Source organism: Onychomys torridus, chromosome 10, assembly GCF_903995425.1.
Source record: "Onychomys torridus chromosome 10, mOncTor1.1, whole genome shotgun sequence".
In the NCBI taxonomy this organism is placed as follows: Eukaryota; Metazoa; Chordata; class Mammalia; order Rodentia; family Cricetidae; genus Onychomys; species Onychomys torridus.
The window spans coordinates 14190282-14210099 of NC_050452.1; the positions used below are offsets into that span (position 1 = coordinate 14190282).

General features: G+C 43.5%; 1 protein-coding gene across 2 annotated transcripts in view; it reads right to left on the reverse strand.

Annotated features, from left to right (window-relative positions):
• Positions 1-3843: 3843 nt before the first annotated feature.
• Egfr (epidermal growth factor receptor) overlaps positions 3844-19818 on the reverse strand; it is a 170868-nt gene continuing 154893 nt past the window's right edge. Inside the window, exons 21-28 of one of the 2 annotated variants that reach the window (XM_036200900.1) lie at positions 13554-13709; positions 12542-12617; positions 11099-11245; positions 9131-9228; positions 8200-8367; positions 7767-7814; positions 6839-6941; positions 3844-6289 (exon numbers count right to left, since the gene is read on the reverse strand). In XM_036200900.1, the coding sequence (XP_036056793.1) occupies positions 5943-6289; positions 6839-6941; positions 7767-7814; positions 8200-8367; positions 9131-9228; positions 11099-11245; positions 12542-12617; positions 13554-13709 (1143 nt within the window). In that variant the 3' untranslated portion in view covers positions 3844-5942. Of the gene's footprint in view, positions 6290-6838; positions 6945-7766; positions 7815-8199; positions 8368-9130; positions 9229-11098; positions 11246-12541; positions 12618-13553; positions 13710-19818 lie in introns of both variants that reach the window. The other variant, XM_036200899.1, reaches the window with a different exon arrangement.

Genomic DNA, 19818 nt, shown 5'->3' on the forward strand with positions numbered 1-19818 from the left:
TTCATGCCCTGTGCTTGCCAACCTAGGTCCTCAGTGCTGCTCAGTCCTTGGGTCTGGGTTTCTGGAAGTGGTTCTCTTCCATGGCACAATTCGTTTCATAGGTAGGATGCCTTTCCTTTGTTTTTGTGGTATGTCTACCTGTCGGTCAGGGATATGAAAGTCTAGAAAGGACCACATTGTATCTGAAGAGCTGCAGCAGAATCTAGGAAACAAGTCCAGTTGTGCAAGGGATGTCTCTGAAGTGGCTTGTAGGTTTTTTTCCTACAGTTATTTGGCTACTTCAGTAAGGGTGGGTATAATGGAGAAGGCGTATGTGTGGGGACAGGAGGGACATGGGAGTTTCCTGCACTTTCTTTTCTACTTTGGTATGATAAATCTTCTCTTAAAATAAGGTTTATTATTTTTTTTTAAGAAAAGTTTTCAGTTGGGGTGGGGATACAGCTTATTTCAGGTCCACACAGCACCACAAAATCCACAAGTTATAAAGTTAAAATAAGTTTGAAAATAGGAAAAAGTCAGGAATGAATGTCTATAGTCAGATACAAATAATAATGGAAATAAACCCGACAGTGTTAAGGGAGAACACAAAGTTATTAAGTTTTGAGGAGCAGCAAACAATAAAGAAGACACACCTGAATTTTTAATGCTTAGTGTACAATCAACGCGTTCTAATCGGCAGCGTATCAGAGACCCTGCTTTGCATTTGTACAGATACTGCTTTCATCCTTGCAGAACTTTACAAAGTTAAAATGTACCATAGAAGAAGTTGTAGAGTGAGGGCGTGAATGAAACGGACTTGAAGTTATTGCTGTCTGGTGTTAATCAGCCCTGTCATCACTTGTAGACACCGTCATCGTATCCTGGGATGTCTTACTTCTACACCATTGTAGTCTTTAGCAACCATACTTTGTACCCGCAATCGAAAGAGTGGAGAATTACATTTTCAAAATAAAAAGTGCACCTAAGACATACAAACCTAAATTCTTTCTTACTTTTCTCTGATGTTGGTGGGGGTCATGACTCTTAGCAATTTTGTTGGTAATTCAGGCAAGACAGGCTTAGACCTCAGAGGGTCACTGTGCATCTGCAGAGTCACCTGCAAGTCTAGGGCTAATCCCTGAGCTTGTAATTTTTAGCCTTGTCTATACGTTAGAAGGGACTTAGGACTTTTGTAAAAAGTAAAAATTCCTAGGTTTTACCCCATGGAAATTCACATTTGATTACTCTTGGATATGGCTGGGTTTCAACAGTTTTCAAACCAACCTAGGCAATTTTATGCTGCATGCCTGACAAAGTCTTCTCTAGAGTGACCACTTGATAGATTTCAAGAATATATTGAGTAACCCAAACAGCATACATATTATTATGGCTTTCCAGACATGTCTAGTACATAATAGTAAGTGAATGATATTTGTAAATATAAAAACAAAATAATTGACGTTAATGTCGTATCAGTATATGTAAACCAACAAAGTGTTGTGTTATCAAATCTCTTGCATTTACAAGGTCATGTTAGCAGATGATCCTAGAATGACACACATTTAAATTCTTCTAGTAGTGATGAGCAGGCAGTAATTCCTGTGTGAACATTGGCGCAGAATCCACAGCTCCTGCTCAGACCAGCACAGCACTAAGTTTGTGTGTCTGGAAGGTTTTAGAAAGGACCCTCCTCCCATTCACTGTGGCAATGACCCGCCTAGCTTAGCTCAACAAAGAGGATACACACTCACCTAAGAGAAAAGAGACTTCTCCCCTCACCTCTGCTGAACCATTTGTAAGCAAAGATTTCAATTTCAAATTTTGATTCTATTGCAGTTTTTCTAAAGCATACAGTTTTTTTTTTTAGTTAAAAAATGAGTTCCTAAAAAAATATACTTTACAAAGTTCAGTGCTACATACAAAAGAGAAAATACTGAAAAAAAGTTACAAAAATACATTTAGATTTACAAATTCTGTCTAAATGTGGCTTTAACAGTACAAAGTTGTTTGTCTCTGGAATGGCAGGTGAGGCTGGGAAAAGGAGGCAGGGTTTCTGCCCAGTTAAGGTTTTACAGCCCCCAAGCAAGGAAATGTAAACAGATCATTATGTGATAATACAAATGCATGCTTATCAAAAGAAAGTAGAGATTAAGCAAAATTTTAACATCTGCTTCTTGAGTGGGAGCAGCTCATTCAACGTGGGGGGTGGGAGGAGGTTGGTTTTTATGGCTTGCTTCTTAGATAACACAAAATGTCCCAGGATGTTAGCAAGATGTCCCGGCACTTTAGCAAAGCTCAGATTTAGATGTTTGCCATTTTCAGGATAAAGGTTGTACTGAAAAAATAAAAGATAGGAGGGGAGAGCTGGATTTGGGAAAGGCCACATTTGTGGCCAAGTCACCGGCATAGTGGTGACTGCAACTTTCCATTCCATGTGTCAGGGAGTCTCTCCCCGACCCAGGCCTTCATTCAACTCGGACTTTGGGCGGGGTAGAGACAGTGGCAGACCTGTTCAAATGATGAAGATGGTGCAGATGAAGACTTCACCGCAGGCTCCATTATAATCAACGGTGGTGTGCATCTCTGTGAGTCTGACTGGATAAAACTGTAAGGTCTGGGGAAATCTTTCTAAGCTCTTCAGGGAACTCTCATTGGTAGTGATGGTAGAAGTAGGTACATGAGCATCATGTACCAGCTTTATCTTATACAAATGCAACCAGAGGACCGAAATGAATGACTGCAGATGGGCAGCCACTAGTGAGTGCTGAGGGTCCCTTTCTCAAGTTTTCGTTTTTTTTTCCCTCCAACAGTGGTTTTTGAAACTTTGGTATTTATTGGACATCCTGGCGGTACTCTGAAAAGTCCATGGACTTAAGAATCAAGCTGCAACTCTACTGGTTGGAAATGTCTCATGGTATCCCAGCTCAAGACACAGCCCTTTAGCGCTTATACAGTCCAAGGCTCTTTTATGTAAACAGTTTGGGGGTGGGATGGGATTCTAAGGCACAAAACAGTGTTCAACAAATGCCTAAACTGTGTTATCACTAGCTAGAATGCAGTTTGGTTCTCCCCCACAACAGGTCTTCCATCTATAATGTTCATGGCAGCAGGACTCACAGAAAACCCAGGATTTAAGAGATTATCATTTCCCATCATGAGATAAAAAGTAATTTCCATAGGGAATTATGATAGGGGCTCCTTGTAGATCATATGTATAATGTTTGTGTCCATTTTAAGTGTTAGTTCCATATATTTATCTTTCCCTGAACTGCCCAAGAGCCAGGATTGGGCCAGGATATAGAAAACGTTCATCTGAGATTGGATGGAGAGCCAATTAGTAGGAAGATGTCCTGGGAGGTTTATGGGTCTGGTTATGTAACGGAAGAGGAAAGCTGAGATAAGGCTGCCAGGAATGTAACAGAATGATGGTCCCAGCATGGTGCCTCCCTCTCTGTACTTTATTTTACATCAATGGCTGTTAAAGTCCCTTTACAGCAGTGGTTCTCAACCTTCCTAATGCCCTTTAATACAATTCTTCATGTTGTGGTGACCCCCAACCATAAAATTATATTCAGTGCTACTTATAATTGTAGTTTTGCTACTGTTATGAATTGTAATATGAATATCTGAGTTTTCCAACATTCTTAGGTGACCCCTGTGCAAAGGTCGTTTGACCCCCCCTCCCAGAGGGGTCATGACCCACAGGTTGAGAACCACTGTTTTAAAGGGTCTACCTTGCTGCTCTCACAGCCCCATGTCTGTCTGCACGGATACAGTGCGGACACGTTGGCAAACAAAACCTCAACCCTCACAGCAACTAAACTTTAGGCAGAATATTTAAATAAGAAGAAAAGCAAGTCTGAATAGTTTTTGCTGCTTTATTTTGTTATAAGAAAAGTGTTTCAAAGTACAAAAATACTAAGATTTCATTGCTACAGTTTGACTGGCTTTCTACAGCTTTCCCTCACCAATCACCTGCCCCGACCAGTGACAGGGTCATTTTGAATTCCAATTTAGAACCAACACTTGCCTCAATGTTTCCTCTGCATTCTTGGTGGATAAACAATCACTGTGGCGTTTCCTAGCAATGACTTGGAATTTCAATCTCCAGAAATGTTTCTTAATTTTCTAACTACTTATTTTCATAGATGACAACAGCCTGACATCGCCAGGAGTGGACAACAGTTAGGAAACTCAGAGGATGCTGCAAGCCGCAGTACCAGGCTTTAGAGAGCAGCAGGATGACTGATTTGGCCTTGCATCTGACTTACTAGTGGAGCTATTGCTCTCTTGGGTGAATTCTCTAAGGAAACATACTTTCCATTCCCTGGTGTTTAAGACCTTTTTAATCTCAGAGGATAACAGGAAATGTTATTTCCTTTGTGAACTTTCTAGATTATCCCTGCTCTGTGCTCTTGGTGCCTGGCTGATATAATGTACTTGGCATTCACTGTTTTGCCTTATGATTAGTGTTTATAAGTCCATTTATACACACCCCTTGATAAATGGGGATGGATACCAGGAGCATTAAAATATTGTTTTACCAAAGACAGTTCTTAACTCATTGGGCTGCAAGGATGAGCAAAATAAGAACAAGCATTGAGACCTTGAGTAGCTGGATGCACCAATGACAGTGGAGTTACTTGGGGATGAGTTTCTTCCAAAAAGCATCCATGGAAGGAAGCATTGTCATTACTTTCAAACTCATGTTGCATGCTTGTCACTTGAGTTCCACTCGATTCTCAACATTTTTTTTTTCTTGGAACATGCATATGGTGTTTACCACAGGCTGTCGCTTATTACATAGTAGCCTAGATCTTTTTTTTTCTCAAAGGGAAAGAAAATTTTGGTGGCAGATTACCAGGGAGGAAAATATTATCTCCAGGAAACGCTTATAAAAATGAACAAAAGATTATTCTCCACGTGTGGTTTATATTAATTTTGGGGTGTAGAGGGGTGAAGGCAAAGTGGATTTGAAGAGCAGCATCACCTTTGTAGTCTCCTGATACATGCCTCAACAGACATGATGCTGAGAGTAAAATTTTGGGTTATATTCCTCTGAACTTTTGCATTGTCACCCCATCTTGATTAAAGGCTTTTGGGTAGAACACTCATGGTTCAAATGTGGCATCATGGTTGTTCTTTGATAATACTGTTTTTTTGCTGACTTTCTAACATCAAGACGGGAAACCATATTACAACTCAAAACAATGAAACGGAAAATACGTACAAGGAAATCTAATAGTCAGAAAACACTGGTAAGTAAACTAGTGTGGCTTGAGTACCAGGGACATATTTATACAAAAGTCAGTCTGAGAGAAAATTCTACCCCTTCATCCTTCTTCTCCCAGCCCCGCCTGGTGAGTAACAGAGTGGCTTATCCTATTGTACCTGCCATGATTTCATGCTGCACATGTGTGGCCTGCTCATGGCATGCAGGGCTTTTAGTGTATTTAGTTGTCTTGCCACAGAAGTGTCTTGAAGCAGAGCTGGTGGAATCAATTTCTGGTCACAGTTGGCCCCAGGCAACTCTGTGTAATACATACCGCAAACAAGCTTCTTCCTTCTTGGAAGAGCCCACGGTAAAGAAAATAAAAATCCAATGCAGGTCCCTATGCAGCAAATCTCCTTATATGTGTTTTTTTTCCCCATGCACCTCACCATGAGGTAAACTGCTGTTCCAATGGACAACATTCTTGATGGATGCTTTTTTTTTTTTAGTAGAATCTTCCCAGTTTAAAGATCAAAAAATGTACCTTTAACTTCGCAAAGTGTGTCAGGGGAGGGGCTCACTTCTTGGGTCAAAGACAAAGCCCATCAAAGTTACAGTTTTAAACCAGTCTGAGGGCCTGACGTTTGGCACAAGGTGGGCATGGCTGTCAGGAGTGGAGGTGCTGCCATGGCTTGGTCCTGGGCTTCTGCAAAGTCTGGAAATTTTATAGCTGGTGTGACATCCCTCTGTGTCAGGCTCCAATAAACTCACTACTTGGTGGTGCTGCCCGTAGGTATTCTGCATTTTCAGCTGTGGGACCCTTAAAGATGCCATTTGGCTTGGCTTCCTGGGGAAAGAAGTCCTGTTGGTAATCGGGGTTGTCCAGGCTCATTTGGTGGCTGCCTTTTGGAGCCCAGAGGGCAGTGCTGACACAGGGAGGCTGGACAGTGTTGAGATACTCAGGGTTGCCCACTGCGTTGCTATGGGGATTTTGATAATGCAGGTCTCTGCCAGTGGCTGGATGCAGGGGCTGATTGTGATAGACAGGGTTCTGCACAGAGCCTGCTGGCCTTTTGGGGACAGATTGGTTTATGTATTCTGAAAAGAAGAAGAAAGCACATATGAATTAGTAAAGCTTCATCTCAAGATTCCCAAAGCAGAACTTCATGACTCTGAAATTTCTGGGAATCCTGAAAACCTCTTCAGTGGGACACCTGACGTCAGAGGGCAAGGGAGTTCTGAGAGTACTAGGGAGACTATCAATAAACTGTGATATTTTCTGTTCTTCTCAGAAGATGGGCATATGTGGTTTTTGCAAATTTAATGGATGATGGGTAGGATGTGTGTGTGAAAGAGAGAGAGAAAAGGCACATATATCCATCTTTTGTATGTAGATAAATACATACATGGACACTTTTGCTACTTGCTTCCCACCCAACAAATCTGCAGAAAACCCAGCTGTAACTTGCATTTGACACAGGCCTCATGCATGCTCACTTTCCCCTGTTTCTTCTTACTCCCTTCACCGTATCTACAGATTTGCCAGTCTCCACCTCTGGATGACTTGGAAAGAAACAACCGACTCATGCCAGAGGAAATGAGAGCAGACAGCAAGGCCAATGGTTGTTTCCTGAGCAAGCTACTCACCAGGCACGGGGAGGAATGTGTCGTCTATGCTGTCCTCAGTTAAGGCACCAGTGGGGTCGGAGCTATACCGCTGCAAGAAGCTGTCTTCCTTGAGACGACAGCTCTGCTGGAGAGAGAATTCAGCAAGGTCAGTCCAGTGAGGATCACTACTAGACTTGGTTATAGATTAACTTCACCTGTGGTTTCGTTAAAATGCACATTCAAGCTGGGGTATGGTGGCATGTGCTTCTGATTTCAGAGCTCTACAGGCTGAGACACGAGGATCATGAGTTCAAGGCCAGCTGGGCTACATAGACTCTGTCATAAAAACAGACATAGTAGACTTGATGGAGTCTGAGTCTGGGAAAGCAGATTTCTGACAATCTCCAAAGTGACACCGGTTCCATTGGGTTAGAGACAGACAGTGTCTTGATCAGTACATTGAACAGAACCTCCTGAAGGGATGGAGATGCCTTGTAATCTGTGTTGCATAATAATGCTGTCACATGCCACATGTGGCTGCTGAACACTCGGGATGTGTGACGAGTTGACTTTTATAATTTATTTTATGCTATTTAAAATTGAATTAGTGGTGTGGTGGTTTGTGCATTGCACTTCGTCATGTCCCATGTGACTTGGAAGGCTCGTGCCAGCACTAGTGGCACCCCCACAGATCCTGCTGGTAGATCTGCTGGAGACCTGAAGTCTTAATTTCTAACAGCTTCCAGGTGATGCCGATGCAGTCTACCTGTGAACTACACTTCCCGTGGTATTGTGACAAGTAATCACTTTGACTGGCCTTAGGATTCCAGTCAAAGAAGCCATGGTGTGGAAAAGAATGTGCAGCAAGCCATGTCAGCCGATGTGGGCAGAGATGGGCACTTCTCCTGTGTAACAGGGTTTGAAAACCAGCTTATTTGATTCTGGTTTGTAACATGTTCATACATACCCCATTTCTGTTAATGCAAGCCACATTGGAGCTGTTGCTGTTTGCACTCTGGAAAAAAAAAGAAAGAAAGCAATGTTGCTCATGGTACACTGGTACATTCTCACCCCTTTCCAGTGGATGCAGGAGGTAGGTCTCACAGAGTAGAAATATTTCAAGGTATTTAATGTTTTGGATGGAAGCAAATTTTTTTTTTTGAGAGCAGATTTTTGTCTTGAATTACAGCTTTAGGAAAACTAGGCAACAAAATAAATAACCGTTGATCTGTTGATTATGATGCTAGGTTCTGTTTTGTTAGAATTTACTTCTTTTTCTCCCAGTATAATCTAGAAAATGGCAATTAATCAATACAAACCAGGGAGAGAGAGAGAGAGAAAGAGAGAGAGAGAGAGAGAGAGAGAGAGAGAGAGAGAGAGAGAGAGAGGTGAGCACATACCAGAGAACTCAAGAGGGGAGTCCGAGATGTGGACGGGCTGCTGAAGAAGCCTTGCTGTGGGATAAGGTACTCGTCAGCATCAACCACGTCCTCCATGTCCTCTTCATCCATCAAGGCTCGGTAAAAATTGGAGTCTGTAGGGCTCGGCAAATGCATTCTTTCATCCCCCTGGGGCAGAGATTTTGAGATCTTTAGAAAGGGCAATGGAGCTACTCTTCTGCTTCCTGGCCACAGAGTGAGAATCTCTATCAACAGTTGTCTGCAGGCTTGTCGGTTTAATTATCATGCGAGCTCTGTGGCTCTCAGATACGCGGCCCTTGACATACTAACACGTGGATGCTTTGCAAGGTAATAAAAGATACAAATCTGGTTTTGACAAGCTGCATATGAAAAACTGCTTAAGAGAAAGAAGAAGAAGCAATGGGCACATTTACTGTCCCTACACAATGTTATACAAGGTGTTTTGCATATATTATTTTACTGAAGCTTAAAATCCACAAAGTCAAATGACCTTGATTTTGTTATTTCGGAAATAGATGAGGAAACGGGCTGATTGGTTGTACCAGGTGGCACAGGCATGAATACAGAGTCAAGGATGGAAGCCATGTAGGTTGCCAGGGAAGTCTCGCTTCTCTGTTTAGCAAAGCCAGGGCTCTAATGAGCCAAAATGTAAGATGACTGACATGTGAACCTGAGGAACAGGTTCGGTCCAGGTAGGACTGCTGAAATGACATGGTGACTTGGAGTTGGGTGGAACTCACTGCTTATCCCCATGTAATTCAGAATTATTGTGTTGTAACTGAGGCAGCTCCAATACACAAAAGGATTTATTAACAAGAAAACGTCCCACAGGTTGTGTTGACCCAGCACAGTGTTATCAGGAGCTATTGGAAGGATTTTGACAATGGAAGTATAAACTGTAACCTGGTACCTGGATAACAAGGTAGCGCTGGGGGTCCCGGGCCATTTTGGAGAATTCAACAATCAACTCCCTGAACTTTGGGCGGCTATCGGCATCTATCATCCAGCCTGAGAAAAGAATGAAGAAAAGTAGAGCAATTAGAGCCCTGCAAGAAATGGTAACGAGGGCATCACTTAAAGCACTTACACTGTGAACTTTCTAGGCAAATGAGTGATGAAAACGTAATCTTTGGGGCCGACTTTGCAACCTTGGCACAAAAGCTGACACTGGTTGGTTCTCAGAGTCCACGAGAAGTTATTGTTGCCATTAGGGGACTGAACCCAGGGACTTGTGCATTCATCCCCAGCATTTCGCAATATCTTTAAGTCAGAGCAGCAATAAGATACTCATATTCTTACACCTGTTCTTCCTTAGTCATCATTGTTGTCCTGTGGTCTTCAGTGACCACAGAGTAATGCTGTGTAGCAGTCACTACAGGACTGTTCTGACTTCGGTGTGCCTCCACGCTGTCATTGGCCCCACTCCATAGCCTTCCAGACTGGAAACCAGATTAAATTCAGAGAAATATCATGGCCTTCTACAATCAGTTACCATCCATACACATGACAAGGCTGTATCCATGTCTGGTTATGTATTTGTTTTGCTGTGCTGGGGACTGACCCTAGAGCCTCATAAAGCTATTACCTTCTGTGTGAAGATATATTTAACAGCCACGTTGGTGCACTCTAAATATAGAGTCAGTGATGGGGAGGATAAACTGTGGACTTGAAATCATTGTGCCTCTTGGGGATTCACTTTTTTTTTTTTTTTCAACTGGATGTCAAACTATTTTAGGCCAAACTGCTATGTGACCTTAGACATATCATGTAACCTTTCTGGGCCTCAGCTTCCTCAGCCCAAACCAAAGCAGTGAGAAAAGATCAACTCTCTGGTCTAAAGTTCAGAGATACATTGTTATTTATACTAACCCGGCTGTGCTCTGGTTAGTTTTTGTCAACTTGAAATAAACTAGAGTCATCTAGGAAGAGGAAACTTCAATTGAGGAAATGTCTCCATTAGATTGCCCTGTCAGCAAGTCCACGGGCCTTTTCTTTATGAGTCACGTTGGAGGGTCCAGCCCACGGTAGGTGGTGCCACCCCTAGGCTGGTGGTTTTCAGGTGTGGAAGAAAGCAGGCTGAGGGAACCAGGGAGAGCAAGTCAGTAAGTAGTATTCTTCCATGGTCTCTGGTTTAGAATCTACCTCCGGGTTCCTGAGTTGAGCTCTTGCCCTAGCTTTCCTTGATGATAGACAGTAGGCTGTTAAGCCTAATAAACACAGTCCTCTCCAAGCTGCTTTTGGTTAGTGTTTTATCATCACAACAGAAAGCAAACTGAGGGAGCCAGTGGCTCTGCCATACTCCTGTGCTATGCTTCGATGCCAAGGCTATCACATGTGTAATGTTATTTTCAGAGCTGAGCACACTTGTGAATTGTGTGGAATAAGAGCACTGATCCAAATGCACACTCCTGTTGGGATTAAAATGATTAACTGCTATACTACAGGAGACCTCACGTAAACCCACTGTTTGAAAGGTTTAAGCCGGAGCAAATGTTGATTCCATCAAATTCCCATGGTTACTCATTGTTAGGCATTTTGAAAACATTAAGTCTCTCTGGCAACAGGTCTCAAAATGTAAGGCAACTTTGTAAGGTCATTGGACAACTCTGAGAATAGAATACTTTGGAATAATGGATTATGAAAGACTTTAGTTTATTTGCTTGCAAATACGGGAAAATATGAGGTCAGGATGAGTCAAGCAAGTGATTCCTAAAGAATGTTTGCAGGAGGTGTTTATGACGTTTCTGGAATTGTGTGCCTGCCTTAAAGACTGGTGATGTTTCTTCAGGGAAATGAAGGCCTTCAACATTTGGCTAAGAGTAGTTAAGTCCTTCCAGACCCATCTCCATGAGTATGGATGATCACCCCAGTCACTCACACTTGACCATGATCATGTAGACATCGATGGTGCAGATAGGTGGCTGTGGAAGACGTTCTCCTTTCTCTAGGATGGACGAGATCTCACTTGCAGGAATTCCATCATAAGGCTTGGACCCAAAGGTCATCAGTTCCCACACAGTAACTCCTGAGCAGACAAAGGAGGCAAAGAAAGTTATTGCTTCATGAGTTAATGGGCAACACACCACCTAATCTTTAGTCATTGTTGTTGCTAAGTATTTATATTCCTATAGCCTTGAGCCATTGGTCTCACTACTGATACCTTTGGTTTGCCTATCAGGTAGGATAATAACATCTGTTCTGTAGCACGGCTTCAAGGATCTAGTAAAGTCTTATACATAAAATGTTTAGCTTAATGTGAGGCATATAGCTGCTGACTGATAAGTGGAATAGTTCAGTAATAGCCTTAAGATAAGGACAACTGTGGAGTAAGAGTTTACCACAGAACAAGGTCTTTCCACTTACTCAGCTGCCCTGAGTGCCTTATACTCACAGTAGTGGACGTAAGGACTGCATGAATATAGTTGTAAACTGCAAAGCATTTGAAATATAATGTTCTTTGTCCTAGAGTTAGTATAATCTGATATATCTGCTTCCATGGGAAATGTTCAGGGTAGCCTGAATTTGTGTTTCTTGGTGATGACCACCCATGTCTGGGTCAGAGTAAACGACCCCTGATTCCCTTTGAGGTGAGAGTTGGGTTTCATCACGGCAGTGTTTTCCAACCTTTCCATGAACTGCTGGGAGAAATTCAAGGACCAAGTACCAGACACAGCAACCCACTGGTGAGGCCACAATAGGCTCAAGATAAGGGAAGAGAATGCAAGGCTTAGTCCTGTGCACAGCTATGCTGTATTGAGAAGAACTGGGTCCCGGAGAGGTGGTTCTTTTTTGAGCAACAAGCAGCAACTGTTTTCCTGATCTTATTTACTTCCTACAGTTATCCTCATGGTTCACCCTTGTCAAGCTACTCTCTTTGACACAGAGATATTAAATCAAGTACCAGATGAAACAACCACCTTGGCTGTTTCATGAGAAAACATTGTTTTTCTATCATAAATGCTTCCCCCATGAGACCTCATTTGTTGTCTTTCTTTGGTTCCCTTCAAGTTCAAAGTAAGAGCTTACGTCTGTTTGACTTCTGTAGGCAGAGGCTTAGCCCATGTCCTAGCCCTCTTCCCCCTATGACCTCCCCGGCAGCCTGAGTTCATGGCTGTCTCTAATGATTCTTGGTATTGTAGTTAGGCTTCATTTCCTTTGTCAGATTCTCCTAGTGCAGTAGACAGACACAGCAACTCCGTTATTAATGCTCACTGTCTTGAAAGGTAACACTGGCATGTCAGAGCACATAATGTCAATTAACAAATAATAAGAACCAGCTTAGCCCTAGTACAATTTCATTAGCGTCAGAGTTTTGACTCACCATAGCTCCAGACATCACTTTGGTGTGTATAAATTCGGTGTAAAATTGATTCCAAAGCCATCCATTTGATAGGTACCTTGGGACGACGGGAAATAAAGCAGCAAGAAGACTATTAGCTTACAGCTGAAAAATCTAGTCACTCTAGGTGTAATTACAAATGACTAATGTGGAAAGCGAGTTGACCTCCCTGCCAGGCTTTGGGTCTCTGCTCCCTCTCAGTAGGTTTTTTATTTATTTTTTTATTTTTTTATTTTTATTTTCAAATATACCAGAGAACAGATGGGTCCCAGAGCCACTCCATGAAAGTTGTAGCTGAGAGCATTTTGGGCGATGGACTATTTTGATGAACTAAGGCTGTGGTATTTCCCTGCAGCCCTAGCTCCCAGACTTTGGGTTATGTTTTCAATAACCAAGTTCACGGGGTTGACAGTGCTATTTAGGGCCATGCTGTCAGCACGATAAGGGGGCTGTAGCTGGGGATGGCTGGGGGTCATCTGGGGGGTCTAGCAGGGCTGTGCACCCCTCGCTGCTGTGACAAGGCCTTGAAGGAACTAAAAACAATACAGAGGGAAGATAGCCAGCCCTCTCACTGCCAGTCCCCAGCGTGAGTCACACGGACTCACCGGAACTCCCAGAACAACATAGCTTATTCAATATGAGTCTCGAGAGAGGGTATTACTAAATTAGCTATGATATTTCCCAGCTGGTCTTTTGAAGGGTGTTTTCCTCCTGGAGGAGGGAGTTGAAATCAACAGTTGCTAATGTTACCTGGAGCTGAGAGCTTGCTCTCTTTAGCCTTGGGGGTCGGGGGTGGGGGGCAGTCTCTCTCTTCACTACCTCTCCCACCAAACTCCATTCACAAAGTAGGAGATGACCCTGACTGGACCCCAAGTCATGGTGGTAGCTCCTGTGACCTCACTCAGAATGTCTGGCAAATGCTGCCCACAGCTGACAGGTAAGGGGTGGTCTGGTTGCTAGGGAGATGCTTCCTGATCTACTATTAGGTCCTTACTTTGCCGCCCTCTGCATGGTATTCTTTCTCCTCGGCACCAAGCAGTTTGGCCAGCCCAAAATCTGTGATCTTGACATGCTGTGGTGTCTTCACCAGCACATTCCTGGCTGCCAAGTCACGGTGCACCAAGCGACGATCTTCCAGGTAGTTCATGCCCTGAAACACAGAGGGCCCTGCAGTGAGGGAGTGGACCATCCAGAGGCTCCCCAGTGTCATTGGAAGGTGGTGCTCATGCACCTGAACTCAAGGTTCAGTCCAAAAGAATCCCTGGGCTGCTCCACACCAGGGGAATATAGTGTTAGCTTTCATACTCTGTAACTCGAAGTTGGTAAACATTAGTAATCATCTGAATAAATGGGGGTGGGAGGGGGTAGGTGGGGGAAGTGGGAGAAGAGGAGAGAGAGGGAACAAGGGTTGGTATGCAAAAGGAAAGAAATTTTTTTTTAAATAATAAAAATTACACACATACACACACACACACACACACACACACACACACACACACACACACACACGAGGAAGAGGCCAGTGGTAGAGTAAGACTCAATGGTTGGGTGCAGACCTAAGGTGGCTGCTTCCCCTACAACTTGCTACCTGGAGCCTCTATGAGGCCTCAGGCATCAGCTCTCTCCTTATCTTAAGGGGGCTAGTGCAAATCTCACTAGACTATGGTAAAGCAGGGTTCCTTGGTGGAGTTCAGGCATCCTTTTGTCATTTTCCTTGGGCTGTCTTCTGTGAATCACTGCCAACCAAGAAGACTTTGCCCAGCATTGAGTATGTTTTACAAGACACCATTCTTTACCACCTCCATGGCTGCTCCATAATTCTGCTGCAATTGGAGTCACTGATACAATAGCAATAAAGAGATAATGCTTGAAACGTGGCTGGCACACTGAAGCACAGTGAATTCCCAGAAACACTCCCTTTGAATTGCTGTCTTTGCCTAAACCTTCTGGCGCCCCTGCCATAGGCAGTTTTTCTCCTGCTGGCTGATGGGCATCACTTTTGGCTTCTACTCCTTCTCTGGTGTGAGATCAGCTGAGCTGGGCTCCCCTGGAGTTTACCTTAATTTGGTCTGCGGATACTAGCTTACCAGCAACTCCGTCTCTATGCAGGGCCAGGCTCATCTGTAGGGATGGGTGAGAAGGAGTCAAGTGTGCTGAAGTCTTGTGTGTTTTATTCCACACTCTCTCCTCTATTTGCAAACACACCTCTCCTCTCTGGCCAGGAGGGTGGGCCCCATCTCCCACTTCCCATCAGACCAGCTGACCTGGAGCAGGGCCTGCTGAGGACACCCCGGAAATGGGAGACTTGAACCAACTCTTATCAATGTGTTTTCATGATGGTGGATGCAACTCCACTTTAGTGCATTGTCAGAGTAGATCTATAGACAAGGATCATCCCCTAAACTTCTTGGCAAACTGCTTGTTTGTGCACAGATTCTCACATAAAAGATTATTGTTGACTTAGCCTGTGAGAATGAAATAATGTTCTTTTTGAGTGCAGAACCAGACATCTCAAGAGAGATTTCCAGGAGGCTGCTATCGAAAATGCAGCTTTGAGTTTTATTTTGGAAACCCTTGATGTCTTTCTTTCCTCAGAAAATAAATCACTGTCCACATCTTCTGAACAAGAACTATTCCCCTCTCTACCATGTTATTTAGGAAGTGCCTATGTATTTTAGATGCTGTTCAGGTTATGTGTTTCTTTTGCATGCACAAGGAAATAAAAGTGAAGAGGAAACCAGCAGTGTCTTTTCTGGACTAGCACTTCCAAGTTAGAAATTACTTATGGGGAGCGAAAGGACAGGAAGGAGCAGAAGCCAGAGAAACAGTTGCAAACATGAGACTCCCTCTCTCTGCCCCTTTCTCTTGTTTGATTGCGCTTCAGAGGCTGCTCCTTCCTCAGCTCCAGCCACCTCTCTGATTGATGGAACTGTAATGGTTCTGGTCTTTGGCGCCCTTGTGTCTTCTAAGAGTAAGGACAGTACATACCACATATGATGAACTTTTCCTCACTAGAAAAGGGGGTGATAACACTTGGCCTTCTGCCTGGGTAGAATGTCCTCACTGGTTCTCCCCCTTTCCTTTCTCTTCCCTGCCCCTCCCCCACTCTTCCCTTGCCTCTCTCTTCCTCTCTGCCCCCTTTTTCTCCTCTCCTCTCATCTTTACCCTCCCTCACCATTGCTGTCTTCTATTACTGCCCAACATGTCTTTCTTTCATTCATTCTTCACACTGGGAACTACTGTGGGGATGTTACACAGGCTTAAAGAGACAAGTCTCTGTGCAGAGGACCAGTCACCCTCTCTCTCCCTCTGCCTTTATCTAAAGCTTCTTGTCTTTTGCCCATTTACTAAGCTCACAAGGAGATCTTGAGAGGGCATTTCAAACTCCACACAACTGCTTGTACTGACTTTTATTTCACCGCTTTAAATGTTTAACAGAGACCCAGGTGTGGTGGTATACTCCTGCAGTCAGAACTTCAGTGGTAGCGCCAGGAGGATCAGGGGTTCAAGGATACCCTTGAATCCAGTCTGGGCTATATGAGACACTGTCTGAAACAACAAATAAAATGCTCAACACGAATTTGGTTCATGGGGCACATTTTGAGCATCTGTTAAACATTTAATGAATGATAGTGACAGTGCTAAGTACTGAGGACGCACCAGCTACCACCAGAGTGCAGCAGCCTCTCTGGTCAGGTACCTACAGGGCCAACTTGTTGGAGACCTAGAGCAGCCAGCTTCTCAGACAAGTTCTCAGTCTCCAGACACCATGCGGGTTAATCCTAATTTCCCCTGATGTGGCCTGTGAATGAAACTTGCTGGCTGGGCTAAAACTGCTTGTGCTATCAAAATCAAACCAACAAAAATCTAGTACTCCGTGTGGTGTGTCAAGAACTCCCCTGTCATTGTGTGAGCCTGATAAACCCATGGAGCCCTGCTGGCTCATCACACCCACAGGCTCAGGGCTTTCAAGGAGCATCATGGCTTTACTATAAACACAGGTTTCCTCAGAAAAGGCTTGGAAAAGCCAGAGGGAAGTGCCCACATGCTCTGAGGTACACAGCTCAGCAAGGGTCTTAAGTCAAGTAAACTGGGGACAGAGAGATTAGATCTATTGTAGACACATGTCCATCCACTTCGCTCTGCCACACACTTTCAAGGCAGTTTGAGAGGCCATCTCAGAACCCAACAGGGTTATATTTTAACAGGTCACTAAAGATAAGAGCTGTGATATTGCTTATGAACTCTCAGAATCTAAACAGTAATATCAGCACTGGTTCCTGTAAGGCCCTGGGAGGCTCATTTCCTGATTCTTCTTACTTTAATTGAGTTTAGCATATTTATTTTTGTTTAATTGCTACAGGACAGTGAGAATGGGTTTTGAAAAGCTGAAGTTAAGAAGCGAACTTAAAGAGCCACACTGGAAGTGCTGTTGAAAAGGGTGGCCTAGTTGTGTGTCTCACAGGAATATCAAAGCTCTTTCTGGCACGTTACCCTGCTGCGGAACAAGAAAGGGCTGAGAGTAGAGAGTGACATTTAAAGGCCAGTTTCCCAAGGGTTGTATATCCCACATGTCTTGGGCAAAGTTCAGAGAGGCTAGAGCAGGATCCATTTCTGTTCTGCCCTAGAAATCACGATAAGGATAATCCCAGACTTAGTGACCCCCACACTTTCCTGGGCAAGAAGAGAGAAGACAGGGAGACAGCTGGGGAGTGTTTCTGTGCTCCAGCATCAAGTGCAGGAAAAGAATGTCAGCATATGAGCAAGTGTACATGCTGCTAAATGCTCACTCTGATACCTGCTGGATTTTGGTGAACATGCTTTTTATGTTTATATTTTCCCGGGGTCAGCTTATGTTGACTGCTTACATTTAACTATAATTTTTTTTTTATGATGAAGGATGAAAGAAAAAAATTAAAATAATTAAAATAAAGCAAATACTTGGTCCTTTTAGCACGGGCACTTTTGTATTGTGCAGTTATTTATGAGGTGTGGGTGTGTGTATGTGTGTGTGGTTTGAAGGCAAACAAATCTTAAAGCCCTTCCTTCTGTGGACAGGAGCAGTGGGTGCACTGAATCATACTCCACTTTGGTGTTCTCTGTCACTGAGGTCCACCCAAATGGGAATGTGCAATCCTGCTCTGAAGCCCGCAGAAGCCATGGTTGAGGGAGCAGACGTGAGTGGTAAAGACCAGCATCCAGCTCACACTGGAGTGGGAAGTTGCATATTTGATGGTATATGGAGCAAATCAGAGCCTCTCTTCTCCCACATGCATCTGCGCAGACATTAGCTCCTGTTTCAGCTCTTATCCACTCTCCTTCCCATCCTCTCCAGTCCCCACTCCTCTGCTATAACAGAGCTGCATTGTTGTAGCTTCCCTTACAGGACTTCCAGCTTCCTAGGCTTCCATTACTTACCCTGATAAACCACACTCCAAAAATAGTAATTCATAGCTCCAAAAATAAACCATTCTTAATTTTTATTGTGGGAACCTAAAACTAAGACTGACTTAAATGTAGTTCAGTGCTCATAGAGTTGCGGTCTCCCATAAACGCCCATAAAACAGTCTTTCTGAGATTCCCTGCCTCAGATAGCAGTCTTGAATATTCCACAAAATCCTGGTCCTAGAACCGTGCACAGGTGTCGGAGTCAGTGAAATGTTTGTCTGAAAGTGCAAATCTGCGAGATCTTAATCCCAGTGACAAGCTCTGGTGTCCAGAGTCTGGGGAAAGGACTAGCTCATGCAACTTTATTTATTGTAGGGCTCTGTGATAATGTGTGCTCATATGAGTTAAAGACAGTAGTGGTGTTTGCCAAGCTGAATGGATATTTCATAACCTTAATTTTGAAGTGATACAGTTTACCAGTTGTTTTATATTCCAAGAGGAATTTAAGCAACTCATTCCACTAAGTGGAAGCTTGTGGTAAATTTTTCAGTGAGGAGCTTGGGAGACTCCCTAACCCTTCCTAACTTAGGTCTCCTGAGACTCCTCAGGTTATATGTACAGAAGAGAATCCATTTTTGCCATAATGGTAGGGAGAGCATAAATCTCTCAATTCTCTACTGGTTTTTTCCTTAAACTGCCTCCCATCTTTCTCCATCTTTCTTTCCCACCTTCCCCTCCTTCATTTTCAAGCTTCTTAGCAGGTTAGCTCAGACAATGGACTTGTATAACCACCAATGTCTAGAAAACTTTTGAAGCTGGTCAATGCTTTTTTGGGTCAAGGAAGGTATTTGTGAGTCAGTAGATCCTACTTTGAAATGCTAGGACTTGAGTTTGTGCTCAGCCACTAAATGTCTGGGAAGTTTTCCTTTGCTCTTGGAAAAGGAAAACTGTGTAATACTGAGATAAGTTGTCACTAATGAAGGAGCGAAGTTTTCTCCTGAGTACCCGGGAAAACATTATGCTCCTCCCCTTCAGGGGTGTACAGTCTACCACTTGGCTGGTTGGTTCAATACAGCACAGTAAGGTTTCCTTGTGAATTCCCAAGCAGGTGTACCACAGGCAAAGAGTGAACTGCCCCAAACATGGAAAGATTTCCTATCAAAATAATATACACAAGGTACAACAGCGCAACAGTAGCCCCAAATAACAGGCAGAAATTATGATTAATATTACCTAGAAAACTATCTTAAGAGACAGTCAAACTCAGACACATCGGCAGCTCATGCTTGAACGGCACCCACACTATGCAGAAGCAGTCTGAGGTGGGCACTATCATGCTTTCAGCGAGGTGGTTTAGAATTCACTCAAACTTTTGATGTAAATGTTAAGATAAAGGGGAGAGGGAGAAAAAAGACTCAAAATCATACACACGAAAACATGGGCTAGAAGATGCTACTTTCAAATAAAGTCAAAGTGATAGACATCTAGATTCAAGCAACACTTCAAGCTACAGCTAGACTGACTTTGGCCACTGCTGACCTTGTTTAGCCAGAGAGAAAAGAGAAGCAAGAAGGCAGCAGTCAGCAGCAGATGTACTCCGGAACCCGAGGCAGGTGACGGGCTGGTTGTTCTCTGCCTTACCATGCAAAAAGACAGGTGGCAGAACACAAGAGAGCTCAGCAGCTGAAGAAGACTGAGCAGCTTGCCCAGCTCGCCCAACCCATGAACACCAGAATCAAGATCTGAATTTATGGTTCACTAAAATGGTGAGCCTATTTTGGTTTGGGTGAAACTCATAGAGATTGTCTGTTTGTCAAGGCAAAAGGATGATATTATTATTACAGTCTGATTGGTCCATCTGCCAACCTGGA